Genomic DNA, 13258 nt, shown 5'->3' with positions numbered 1-13258 from the left:
CAGCACGGAAATAGTGAGTGATGCATGCATGAGGAGTGAATGGCAGATATGAGAAATAAACTACGTGCTTAGGCATGCAAGAGTCTACCTGACTGAACCTACGTTTGAGCTTCATATGTACTGTATGTTACTTTTCACTATTTTCACTATTCACTATTTTGGTATAACATACATCCACAGATTAGAGCCTCCTCCAGTCATTATAACATCTAATTTAATTAAGCTATCAATTTATAAATAAAGCAATAAAAGACAATATTGTGTAAAGTTGTTGAAGTAGTTTCCTGTGCACAACCGGGATCCCACAGTGGGAAAAGTGATGCAACTCTTCTAGTTGCCATCTAGAAATTTCGATTGTAGTCTGGGTGTTTTCTTCTTACTTCTTTTTTTGCCTCATTGACTTTTCCAGACCTTTCCAATCAGCTACAGTTTCACGTAACAATTTGGACCAGTTTCTTGGCTGAGTTTTTTAATAAACGTGTCTAGCCAAACACCAGAACAAAATGAATTCAACTAAAAGTTTCTAACATCAATTGTAACGTTTCCTGCTTTCCATGTAGTCAGAAATGATACATGTGTGTTTAGTGTGATTCAGTAAATCAAGTTCTCAAAGAACTGCTGCAAATTTAAAATCAACATAAATCCTAAAGATGAATTGGCCCTATTTTGACCTCTTCTTCTTAAGCTTTTGTCCAGTTTTATGTCCGGTGCACTTTCAGAGAAAACAAAGGACCATTTGAGACGCAAAATCATCTTGGCAGATGAAATTTTCAACACAAGCTGAACCAAATTTCTTCCATATGTGTTGTATAAAAGAGAGGGAACGAGAGGCGGGGCTGGCATGGCATGAGGAGAAACAAAAAAGGGCACATTTCAAACATGTTTTATGTCAGTAACTCTCGATGGATTTACCTGCTGTAAAGTGGACATTGACGAGCTTTCCATTCGCGCATCATTTGACCTCTTGAGCAAAGACAGAAAGTGTTGCAGAGAACAGCTTCTCGTCTTGTCTCCCCGTTCGCTCGTTCTTCTCCCCGTGAAACCTTTTCATCAGACAAGCTTGCCTGCAGCCAACTGTCAAAATCCCATGGACCTGGGCCAAAGATGATATACACACACTGCTTTCTGAACATAAACCACCGTGCAGAGCCAAGCTGCAAAACAGATGTCAGGCAATACGATGGCACAGTGGTGGTCCCTTCCAGAGGACCTGGCTATCTGTGGACATGGTTTATTTATCTACCCTTGTTTTGTGTTTTCAAATGCAGTTACTTTCTCTGGCTGCTCTGGTTTCCTTTTTATTTTTGTGTTGATAATCCCAGAGCATCTGATTAGTTAATACAGTATATATTTTCCCCTTTCAACCCCCCTTCCTGTTCATGTTTTCTCAAACAGTTACACTTGAGTATTTCACCCTGTCTGTCATTCATCGCCCTGCATGAAGAAATCCACCAGAGAGCTTTCTAACTTTGAACTCTCCAACCTGCCACTGACTCCATTGTTTTTCTTTAGGTAATGCTTAGGTCTTCACTTGGAGTTCGTCATTCCTGTTCCATGAAATAAAAGACTAAGACTCTACAACCATGCAAGTGGCTCTGCACAGTGGTGCTTTGAGCTAAATGCTAACGCTTCTGCTTCTTTCTTTCTTCCGATATTCAATTTCTGTTTATTCTTTTAAAGATAATTCTTTGGGGGCATTTTGGACCACAAATGTCAACCTAGTGATGGCGCTAGGGGTCAGGGTATCACCAAAGTCAGCAGGATTCATCCCTAGGGGACACATACATTTAATAACACGAGAATCTGCAATTCATATCAAAAATAAGAAATTTGACATCATGTTGCACCCATGTGTGCAAGTCAGCAATACAGTTTATCTCTGTCAGTTTGCACATTCCTTACAACTCTGTCACCTGCTTCACAAAGTTACCACCTCCGTGAACATGGCATTGATTTGAGCGGAAACGCTTCCTCAGCACCTCTTCACACTTCACCAACTGTACTCTGGCGAGGAGGAGGTGATTTTTCATTGTTGCCCGTCAACGTCTGTATCAATACGAATGACTGATGTGTGCGTGTTTTCCCTCAGAGACCTCTGCTGTTCCAGTCAAACTACAATCACAATACCTTTTAGTCTCAGACCCGTGCTATAAGCTCAATCTTGACACTCCAGGGAGGGAAATGCAGTATTTTGTGGAGCCAAAAAGACCATAACACCGGATTCAATTTCACAGCCCAGTCATGGCACGCAAAAAGGTTATGGTTCACACTTGGGAATTTGGATTTCACTGTTGTTTTTTCAATCTGAGAAACCATTTGTCATGTCCTCAGTTTCTGACTAAAGGCCGTGACACACAAACATTATTTGTCAACAGTACCAAGCATGTTTGCATTTAGTTTAGTTCTTCTGTCATAAAGGTAAACCGCTGTTCTTACTTTTACAAAAAAACGACTTCTTTACCTCCCTCCTCTTCCCATCCCCCCTTTCTTTCTCCCCTTATCCTACACTTGTAATTATTCCTTTTTTCGTCTGGGTTGCTGACAAGCTCCACCAGACAAGCAGGAGGAATTTGACTCCATGTGTTTGTTGTTAGTGCTGGCAAGCTGTTTTTACATCTAATTGTTAGACTCTGGGATGTTGGGTTTATGTTTCTGTATTTTCCACCCTGAATGTTTACAGCATTTTTGAGTGATTGTGCAGGATCTGAGTTTTCTTCTGTGTTTCATTCTGAACTGCATGAAGTATTTGCATAGTTTTGAGAGAATAGTGGGGTGACTGTTGTACTTTGTGAATTCACCAGGGCTACTGGTGATTGATGTTGCTATCTTGATAAACACTGCGGTGTTGCATGCAGCTCAGATGTGAGTACAGTATACGTCAGTGCTACAAATCAGAGGTTCTTGAACCTAACAAGCATCAGATGGAAAGATGTTGGTGGAGCAGTGGTGGAGCCAGACAGATCCTACACTGAGGTGATGAAGCTCAACCGCTTATAGAGAGTGAAGTGTTGCAGAATATCCATCAAACATAAATGTATATCCTCAAAAAGTCTCTTCTTGCAGGTTTGAGGTACAGTATCAGTTTCTTGACAGACAGATAAGCAAAAGCAAATGATTGCATGTGAAGCAGATCGGGAAGAAAATGTTACACAACAAGAAAACACTTTTTGGACAACCAAGACGTTTTAGGATTCCATCAATAGCCCCCACCACCCCTGAATTAACTTAAGGCCTTCATTTTTCAATGAAGGGTTCTGTGGAGCCTATCCCAGTGTTGGACGAGAAGAAGGGTTCACTCATGGAAGGGTTGGCAGTGTATCACAGACAACCATTCACACCTACAGACAATCTCACGAATGAATCACACCTGCATGTCTTTCGACTGCGGGAGACAACTATTTAATAAAAACATTTTTGAAATTGATCCATTTGACATGAGTCACTGGGCAGGTTACAGCAGATTTAATTTGCTGCTCTGTCGATCAACAGCACTCTTTGCACGTTGGTACAATCATTTAATTTAATTTAATTTAATTTAATTTGAGCATAAATTACTGCTTGAGATAAGGTTTCAAAAAGCACAGTCCTGCAGTCCTGCAGATGCACAGTGTGTGAGCATGTGTGTTTTGCGTGCAAAGGATTGGTAGATCGGGCTTCGCTAAATCAAAAATGTTTTTGGTGTTTTTTCTCAAGCTGGTTTCTGTTGACAAAGGGAACAACAGACCTGCAGCAGAATTTGTGTAGTGGTAAAAACAAATCTCAGTTTAAAATAGAGGGTTTAGGGGCCAAGACATTTAGAAGTGGACAATTTTAAGCTTTTAGTATGTAAACAAAAAGAAAAATCGGTGAAAATGCGAACAGATGTAGAAATACGCATGAAAGTAGCTGCTGTGTTGGACTGGTGACATGATTAGGGTGCATGGACGAATAAATGAATGAATGAATAAAAGTGAATTATCACAAAGTCGTTGATATGGACACACACATTTCACACATTCTCTGCTGGAGTCCTCAGCGACGTTGACCCCCAATGAGATGACCCAGAATTCCACTCTGCATCCTGTCTGATGTTTGCTTTGATCCTTTGTCCCCACACAAATCTGTCAAATCCCATTCTAGACGGTCAAAGGTGTGGAAACAACCCTCTTTCATGATTTTATGTTTTTTTTCTGCCGGTGTGTTTCCTTTTCATCTGCCTGCTGTGTCGTCTGATGGACAGAGTCGGGGTTAACTCCCAGCACAGGCCAGTATCAAATGTATGACTAATGCAAGTTGGATGTCACGTTTCTGGCGATGTTTGACCCTAATTGCAGGCAGAATTTTCCAAAAGTGGAAAATGAGTGGCTCTCCTCGTACTGCCAGATATCCTCCATCCTGCTCTCTATCCTGTTTATTATTACCAACTGTGGTTTGCACAGTCATGTAGGACTTTGAGGGTCTGCAACTTTTCATAAACTGTGGTGCTTTGGCTTCAGGAGCTGTTGCACTCTGAGGGTTGATGCTCTGAGAAGGCTCAGAGCTCAATCCATGTTTATTTAGAAAGAGATCCCTGAACATATTTTTGGATTTGAACAAACTTTGAAGAGCTATAGCCTTTGAAATACTTTCACATCGTCTCTCCCACTCAGATCGGCTAAAATGAGTCATTCCCAGGAAGTGAATTGTTCAGAAACTGCACGTCACTCATCAGGGTGAAAAGAAGGAGGGTGATCTCACTGTGTAGTTAAGTCTCTTTCCCTCCACTGTGCTCCAGCACCTCAGGGACTTTGACTTGCTCAAACTCAAAACAGCCTGCTTCTACTCAGCAACAATGTGAGGCCAAAGGACCGAGGAGAAATGGAACTGGAAAATTTTCTTTTGGTGTTTCGGTCCAAAGAAAACATTTGGCCAAGACCCTCTGAGCTATCTGACGCTGCATCCAAAACAAATGTACAAATGTGATATAAGGAAAAGATGTTAGTGATTAGGTGTCGTAGGAAATATGACTGTTTGGTATTTTGTTCATAAAGCCACTCTAAATCTTCCCAAAGAACTTGCAAATTGTTGGTAAAGGGCTTTGTGCCGTGGTGTGTGGGTGTTGGCCTGCCCAACACCCAGTCTGTAAGATGTGTGTGTTAGTTTGAGTGTGTGAGAGAGTTTGTTCTTATCAAAAGAAAATGAAAGCTCCTTTGAAACATCAACTTTCTTTGCAACACGCCTTTGTTTAGAATCAAAACACACATAAAAGTCTTAGTCGTGTCTCTCATATGGCATCATACACTGCACAGTGTCTGCATGATGAGACTAAACTGTGAATGTCCCCCTCTGTCATATGAAAATAAACAGCACATCAATAGACATGTCATTGTTGCCTCCACCAGGAAGGTTATGTCTTCATTTGTTTATTTGTGTGTTTCTACTCAGAGTTTGATGAAATATGCTGTTGAGTTAAGTCATGCGCCAAAGAACCATTGATTGATTTTTCTATTCCATTTTAACTTTCGCAAAGGGCCTCATAGAAGCCTAGTCCAGTACATATTGACCATATAATTACCTAAATAACTTCTGACCGGAAAAAGAGTGGAGAAAGAGTGAAACGCTCAAACAACTAGTGAAAACTCTCCACGCCTAAGACAGTAGTAACATTGAAGGACAACATGGATATAATACAGGCACATAAACCTCCTGAGAGCACTGACAGACAGAAGCACAATAGGTTCCTGCTGACAGACAGGAGGGCAGAGTGTGTGCTCGATCTTTCACTGTGCACACAACACATTTCATTTCAAACCTTAACTTAACACTTTGACATAAGGTGAAACAGGTAACCTTGAATCATGCCGGGTTATAAAGAGATTTAAAGAGAGTATGCTGGTCTGTCGGTCGGTCCACCACTTTGATCCAGACTGAAATATCTCAACAACTAACGGATTGACTGACATGAAATTTTATATATGTCCTCTGACTTTTCCTCTTGCTCCACCATCAAGTTGATATTGTGGGTTTTAAATGAAATGTCTTGACAATTGTTGGATGGATTGCTGTGAGATTTGGTACAGACAATCATGTGCCTATCAGGATGAATTATGATAACCTTGGCATCAGCTATAGGCTACTGTTTGGTACTAATGTTAGCATCGCTAACACACTAAATTTTGATGTTGTGACATTGTAGCAGCTAAATTCATGATTCTGGTCACACTCGGAATTTGCTCACAGTGCTCGTTAGCAGAAGGTTTGAAGTGCTGACACCGCTCCGATAAATCAACTACATAAATTATGAAGTTGTGAGTCAGCCAGACTCCTTTTGGCTTGGCTTGTTTCTCTTTATTGAGTCTCTATTTCACATTCCATGCAAGCATGGGCAACGTTGCTAAATGATGGGAGGAAGATGTGGAGTGAGCACAGTCTTCATCAATGTGCTGCTCTTACGTATCATCTTGTGGAGGAAATTAAACCCAGGCTTAAAGATATGTGTGTTAGCTTTAGAAATGTCTTCTAGTCCCATCTTTTATTTGGACGTACTTTTCTATAATTCTTTCCACTATTCCACATCTAAACAGCGCTGGAATCTTTCAGCACTCTCTAAGTTGTGATCCATGCAATTTCTTTCCTATTATTTTGAATCAGTCTCTTGTTCCTGGTTTGACCACATCATTTTTACTCTGTCTACTGTCTCCTGGATGAGGTTGACCATCAGCTCTCTGGTCTCCTCCATCGCAAACGCTCCAGAGAGCCAAACCACAAGCCTCAATTACCCAGTATTCCTCGGCGACGAGAGGGGCCTCATGCAGCAGACTATGAAATTAACATTCATGACAAACCTTGCAAGCCACAAAACTATTTCATGAGAGCAACAGTTGCAGAATTTAACCATTAAGAAAAGTATCACTGCTATTGTATTATTATCATAACTTTTCTTGCTGGTTTCTTGTTTCTGAAAAAGGATGTGAGTAACTTTAAAAAAACCTATCATGATACTATTCTGCCAACAAAGACAAAACTATATTTAGTCAGTTATTTTGCCACATAAAATGTTTATGATGCCGTATGAATATATTTTCAAAGAAAGCAACATGCTAAATGTGCAGTTACAGAGATTAAGCAAGTTTAAGATAGGAGTTTGCCCCAGCTAGTTTACAAAAGGCCCCCAAAGCACTTACAAATATGCAACTCACTGCATACTACTGTGTACTTCTACTTCACAGGGAAACATTTTAAGCTACTACATTTACCTGACAGGGATATGTTGGTTTACCTAATTTATGGTTACAATGCAGATCCAGATTGGACAAACAAAATACAACATTTATAATATGATGAATCATTCGTCATCAAACTATCGAGCATCATATTGGAATTGAAAGCTCCACCTTGAAGCTTAAGTACATTGTGCAGATAATATCTCTCTCATGCTTCACTTGACGTAAATATTTGAATGTAGGACTTTCATATTTGGTATTAATAGTATGACTAATAATAGATTTACCTCAGAAAAAATAGTTTTGAGTATCTCTCTTCTTCTACAACTGCCACTTTCAAAAACATTCCCAGTTAGAGAAAGGGGGCCCCGAAAAAACACACCCAGGTTGGGGTTACTCACCGCCAGAAACACGAGTGAAATACTCAGCGGTGTAATTTCTGAATAGGTGTATTCGTCATTTGTCTTGACATAAACATCACAATTATAAAGTAGCGTATGGATTTATTTGGCGGAGGTATTTTGCTGGCGATAATAACTTTATTGCTGTTTAGTATCAAGTCATACACCAACACACCTAAGTAATGGCTCACCCACTTTCACTGGTTAACGTTAGTTATACAGCATTCATGTAAATGTCAATATCCAGCAGTTAAACACAGTTAAAGAGTATCTGTCTGCCCGCTGAGACGACATGGTGTCCCCCCCCCCCTGCTGCTCAGAGCTGTGGTCAGTTGTTCATTCAAAGTTTATTAATATTGAACATGTTGCGTGTCTAACTTGTACCAAATTCGATAAAGCACTCCCAGCAATACTCACACAAACAGAGACGATTCCTTGCTTTATAGTTCGATACATTTTGGCGTACTAACATCTTGGTAATTTAGTGGCATTCACAATTTGGTGACATTTTTAAACCGTATACGTTTGATATAATATATGTTCGATCATTTATTTATTCTTTATTCATTCGATTAGTTTAAAGGTAATAATTAACAGTAAGTGAAAAGCTAAAAGAACACGTTTGTTTATGATTTCACCTTATTTCTTAAAGTCTGTAAATTCCTTTTTGTTGAAAAATAAAAAAAAACATATTTGGTATTATTGCATAAAGACAGGCATGCCATGCTATCTATATGTCAGGACAGTATTGGTCTCATTATTTCCTGCTCGTGCAAGAATAATACATAAGCTTAATATCATTGTGTTCCAGACATAAGAAGCCCGGTGACTACATGTTTTGGTATAATGTTAAACATGTATGCGACATGAAATATAAGCTGACAAAATGTATTTTTTACAAATAAAATGGACTCAGACAGATTCATAATGCATAGACAGGTATTTTAATGTATGTTTCACTTACAAATCAGTTTTAAGCACAAGTCACTGGCTTTCACACTGAGCAGTAGTCACTTTTCAACAACCCATGATGCATTGCATCTGCGTATACAGTAGGTTACTGTAGCCCCAAACAACATTTCTTAAAAGGCAACATATTAATGGTACAAATCCTCATACAAATCTTATCACACATTGGTCTTTCATTACAAGCGGTTAGTGAGCGATCAAAGGAGAAATCTTAAATCAGTGGATTATTCTTTGAAATTCATTTTTGGTTCAGGGTTTGAGAAACATTTCAATTTCAGTACTCTTGGGATTGAGTGTGCTGAACCAAAAGGAGTTGAAGCATGTACATCTTTATAATCGATAAAATGAATCATCATTCGTAGGCAAATTACAGGAGCCAAATCGCACTGCTGGAAAGTAATGACAGTGTTTGTGGCTCTATGTCAAAATGAGCAGAGTTGTTTTTTATTATGAAGGAGATAAATTGTGATATTGTCAGTCTGCCAACTTTGATAAGACTGCAGACAACAACCACATCCATGACTCAGCTTTACTGTGCTGGTTTGGGTCTTCCTCTGTCACAGTAATTTATGAAGTACAAACGATTGACACTGAACATCCCAGAGGAGTAAATCACTCTTTTAACTATGCTTTACAGCTCGGAGTCACCAGTTACATTACCGTCCAAATACATGACAACGTCTATCCAATAGTAATGCAGGAGAAAGCCAGAACTTTTTTTAAGCAGCACATTGAACTTGCTTTGACCTTTTTTGAAACATTAATACAACTTGTGTTGCTCTTTACTCATCTGCATGACAAACTTTTGAAGATAATTCTGAACTTGTTAAAAGTGTAAAACGTCTGACAAAAATATGTCCTTTTCACAGCACTCATCTCATGGCAACTTACATCTGTACTAGTAGTGTACACACTATTCATTATTGATCATGGTATTGACGAGTTCAAGCCACATCATGCAAATCACAGCGGCACCAAATGTCTATAAGCATCAGAGAGAGAATGAAACGGTTCAACTGAAACTGCGATCCTGTCAAGGACAGGACGGAGCGATCAGGGGATGGATGAAGCTCATGTTGGTGGAAGATCTCAGCAGGACAGTCCCTCAGCTCCTGACTGTATCAGGCCCCAAAATAAAGAACAGAGGATTCGAACAAATGTACATTTAGCTCCTCTACATCTGATACCCAACACCATTTTCCTCTGAACAAATGAAATTGTAAAAGAGCCAACACTGCTATAAGTTTGGCTATGCAAGTTTGAAAAAAAAAAAAAAAAAGAGTAGGATGAATAAAATGAATACAGAGTACGTACTCTTCATGCACATACAAACATAAAAAGCACAGATGATGGACAGTACAGATAAAGTTAGTCAATCTGATGCATATTCACATTCTTTAATCCAGGTTTCCTTTCTAAACAGGCTGCATGTGGAGGAAATATGCCGGTAAAAGAATGTAAGAAGAGAGGGATGGTACACTTGCAGTGACAGATGCATATTCAATTTTGGTTGCGGTTTTTGTTTAGACTTTTTGCTTTCACACAACCTACTTAATCCTTCAAAGGCAGCCTAGTCTTGAGGAAAAACTATTTTTTTTGCACAAAATGTACTGTAGGATTTGTACTGACATATATGAACACAGTACTTTAATCTGCATTATTAAGGGAGTTGGCAAAATATAAATATTTCCGAAAAACATCTGTTTAAGGGATTAAAAAAAAAAGAAGCTTGCCAGAAATGTTTTGACAATATGATTGTTTCATATTGATGTTATTTTCCCTTAGACTATAATGGCAGTGTACAGTATGTACGCAGGACTGCCATCTGAGATTACAATACTCAAATTTGAGACAAAAAGAATAAATTCAATTTCAAAGCATAAAATGTGACACATACAAAAGTCTGTGCTTCAAGAAACAGACAAAGAATTTCAGACGCCACCCAAAATTAAACTCATCATCCTAAAGGCACCTTAGAGAAAGATACATCAGACCAACTCTAAACCTGACAGCAGTCTAAAGCAGTGGTTCCTGACATTTTCTGCTTATGGTTCAAGGTTCAAGGCGAGTGGTTAAAGGGGTTCTGGGTCAAGAAAAGAGAAATCCGAACTGCTGCATGGAAACATGACATTGCCTCAAGAAAGGCTACAGTCGATGGATTTTTCATTGCATAAACTATTCTGTACTGATTGTCTAAAAGCACGACTTAAAAGACATATAATGCAGAAGATTTGACTCAATTTCATTTCAAATACTGCAACATAGCAAAATGCTCTATGCTTTTCCTCCTTAAACAACTTTGCACACAACACTCCATAATTTGCATTGTACTGCGATACTGCATTTCTGCAACAAGATATATTTCTAAGATAGCAAAACATGCGAGGGGGGGAACTCTCTCCGGATCATGCAGAGATTGTCTCTGGGTTTGCACTCCACAGCAGGAGAAGACAACAGAGAAATATATAAAACAGAGAAATATATAAAACAATAAAACAAACAAAGAGACAAGTTGAAGCAAAGATCATGGGTAAAAACACTGTCCAACAAGCTCTGTCCTGCTTCTGCAAAAACAATCCCCCTGACATGCTCCTTCCAATGTATCGTGTCCCCATTTCATCTTATCCCAAACTACCAGCCCAGTCTGTAAAAGTAATCCTTTGGTGCATTATTATCCTGAAGTCTCCCTACTCCTCCTCCTTTAATCCCATTTCAGGTCTTCCCTCTCAGGCTGGACAGGCTTGCCGCCCCCCTGCAGGCGTAAGGTTGGAATTACGCTGTATTCCTAACCAGATAAGGGGGGAGATGGTGTCACCAGTTCCACCGAGGGGGTTCAAATTGGAAAGTCGCTGGGGTTGATCAGGCAAGTAAGTGGAGCAGGTGCAGGGATCACACCCTGCTGGTCGGGTGGCAGCGAAAGGTGCAGTTGGACCGGGGTTCAGCTTCGTCGTCGACGTTCTGGGAGCACCCTCCCTCGCAAGCCTCTGAGAGAGACAAAGGACGTACTCAGTTCTGTCCCTGGTTTTTCTTGAATCTAACAAATATGTTTTACTAGAAATGATAACAGCTGCAGTCAAACATTTCCCCCGGTGAATGGCTGCAGTAAATTGTTGCTTATTTCATGCTGTAGTTACAGTGTGAGATAAAAAAAAATGACTCAATGGCAATGGAGCAGCACTAGTAACTAAACCACAGATGGTACCTGCATCTTCCTCTGGCAGAGTGGGGTTGGGTCCCTCGCTACTGGTGCCCAGCTGGAGACGCCTCATGTGACGGACCACTGCTGTGGCGTTGAATGCTTGCTGCAGTGGAAAAGACGCAAAGGCAATATAAGCCAGAAAACCACAACATCTCATTCATCAGACCAGCTCTAAACCTGACAGCAGTCTAAAGCAGTGGTTCCTGACAGTTTCTGCTTAATCATGGTTCAAGGTTCATTTACTGTCATTGTACAAAACAGGGTTGCGCAACAAAAATCAGTTGAAGTCCCGTTATGCGCCATTAGAAAGACCAAAGCAAAACTTTTTTTCATGGTTGCGTGTGGAAGATGAGTTGATGAGTCTCACAGCCTGAGGAAACAAGCTGCTCTGTAGTCTGGGGATGCAACAGCGGATACTTCTGTTTCGCTACCAGACGGCAGCAGGTTAACAGGCTGTGGCTGGAGTAGGTTGTGTTTTTGAATATCTTTTGAGCTCTTCGCTCAGTAAATGGGTATACCAAACAATGTTCTAGGCCGAAGCAACTCCTCACAACAAGCTGCACGTCTGTGAGCTGGGAGCAGTCCTTTTAAAGAATGATTTTTACCTTCTCAGCATCAATGTGAAAAGTAAAAAAAAGATCACATGGCATGAATCATGCATGTAAGAAAATCCAAGATAAACTGGAAGTCCGACTCACCTTCCACTTGCTCTTAGCAAAATTCTTCTTGATCTGAGCACTGACAGACTCGTGGATGTTCTTTTCCAAAGCAGTATCCCCGGCAATCCTGACAAACAGATAATTAAGGAACCATAAGAGTGTGTGTGCTATAGATAGCAGTCACATGTACAGCCACAGTCATAATCAGAATTTTGTAAGCACTAAGGGCTCCATGATATCACTGAAGCTTGAGTATCAAGGTTTTAACTAGACGACAGAATGCATCGTGTTAGAGGAGTATAGGACCAGTACCAGGGGTGCTGCAGAGCCTGATCACAGGTGTATCGTGTGTTGGGGTCTTTCTGCATCAGGTGGACTATAAAGTCTTTAGCTAAAAAGAAATACAAAAGGTTGAAATGTTAATATTACAAAGGTCATCAGTTACATTGATGGAACAATATTCCAGTGCTGTAAACTGGGGAACACAAATATTGAGGTAATTCCAATCTGCCAGAAAAATTGGCTGCGGCATCAATTGTATAATTTGTTCTAAATGTTGAAGTGATCCAAAATCAGGGAAACGGATTTCAGGAGGAGTTCTAGAGCCAGGACTGGAGGGGGGGGGGGGGGGGGGGGGGAATAAACATGACGTCATTGCCTCGGCCTGTGGGCTAAACACCTGTGAGGTGGAAGGCAGGGATTGGAGAACATATTCACTGACTTAGAAAACTTGAGACATCACTCTTTCTGTAGGAGACAGAGTTTAGCAGGCTCTGGAAACAATCTTGAATAAGAGGTGATCTCTGTCTTGGCCTCGCTCAGGGTGAGATGCGTCAGGTTGGTAAGTGG

General features: G+C 40.2%; 1 protein-coding gene across 1 annotated transcript in view; it reads right to left on the bottom strand.

Annotated features, from left to right (window-relative positions):
* Positions 1-8517: 8517 nt before the first annotated feature.
* camk1b (calcium/calmodulin-dependent protein kinase Ib) overlaps positions 8518-13258 on the bottom strand; it is a 32489-nt gene continuing 27748 nt past the window's right edge. The window contains exons 9-12 of the mRNA XM_079265518.1: positions 12722-12800; positions 12449-12536; positions 11754-11853; positions 8518-11535 (exon numbers count right to left, since the gene is read on the bottom strand). Of these exons, the coding sequence (XP_079121644.1) occupies positions 11441-11535; positions 11754-11853; positions 12449-12536; positions 12722-12800 (362 nt within the window). The 3' untranslated portion in view covers positions 8518-11440. The remainder of the gene's footprint in view (positions 11536-11753; positions 11854-12448; positions 12537-12721; positions 12801-13258) is intronic.

Source organism: Melanostigma gelatinosum (genome assembly GCF_949748355.1).
Source record: "Melanostigma gelatinosum genome assembly, chromosome: 3".
Classification (NCBI taxonomy): domain Eukaryota; kingdom Metazoa; phylum Chordata; class Actinopteri; order Perciformes; family Zoarcidae; genus Melanostigma; species Melanostigma gelatinosum.
This window is presented reverse-complemented; position numbering and strand designations above follow the sequence as displayed.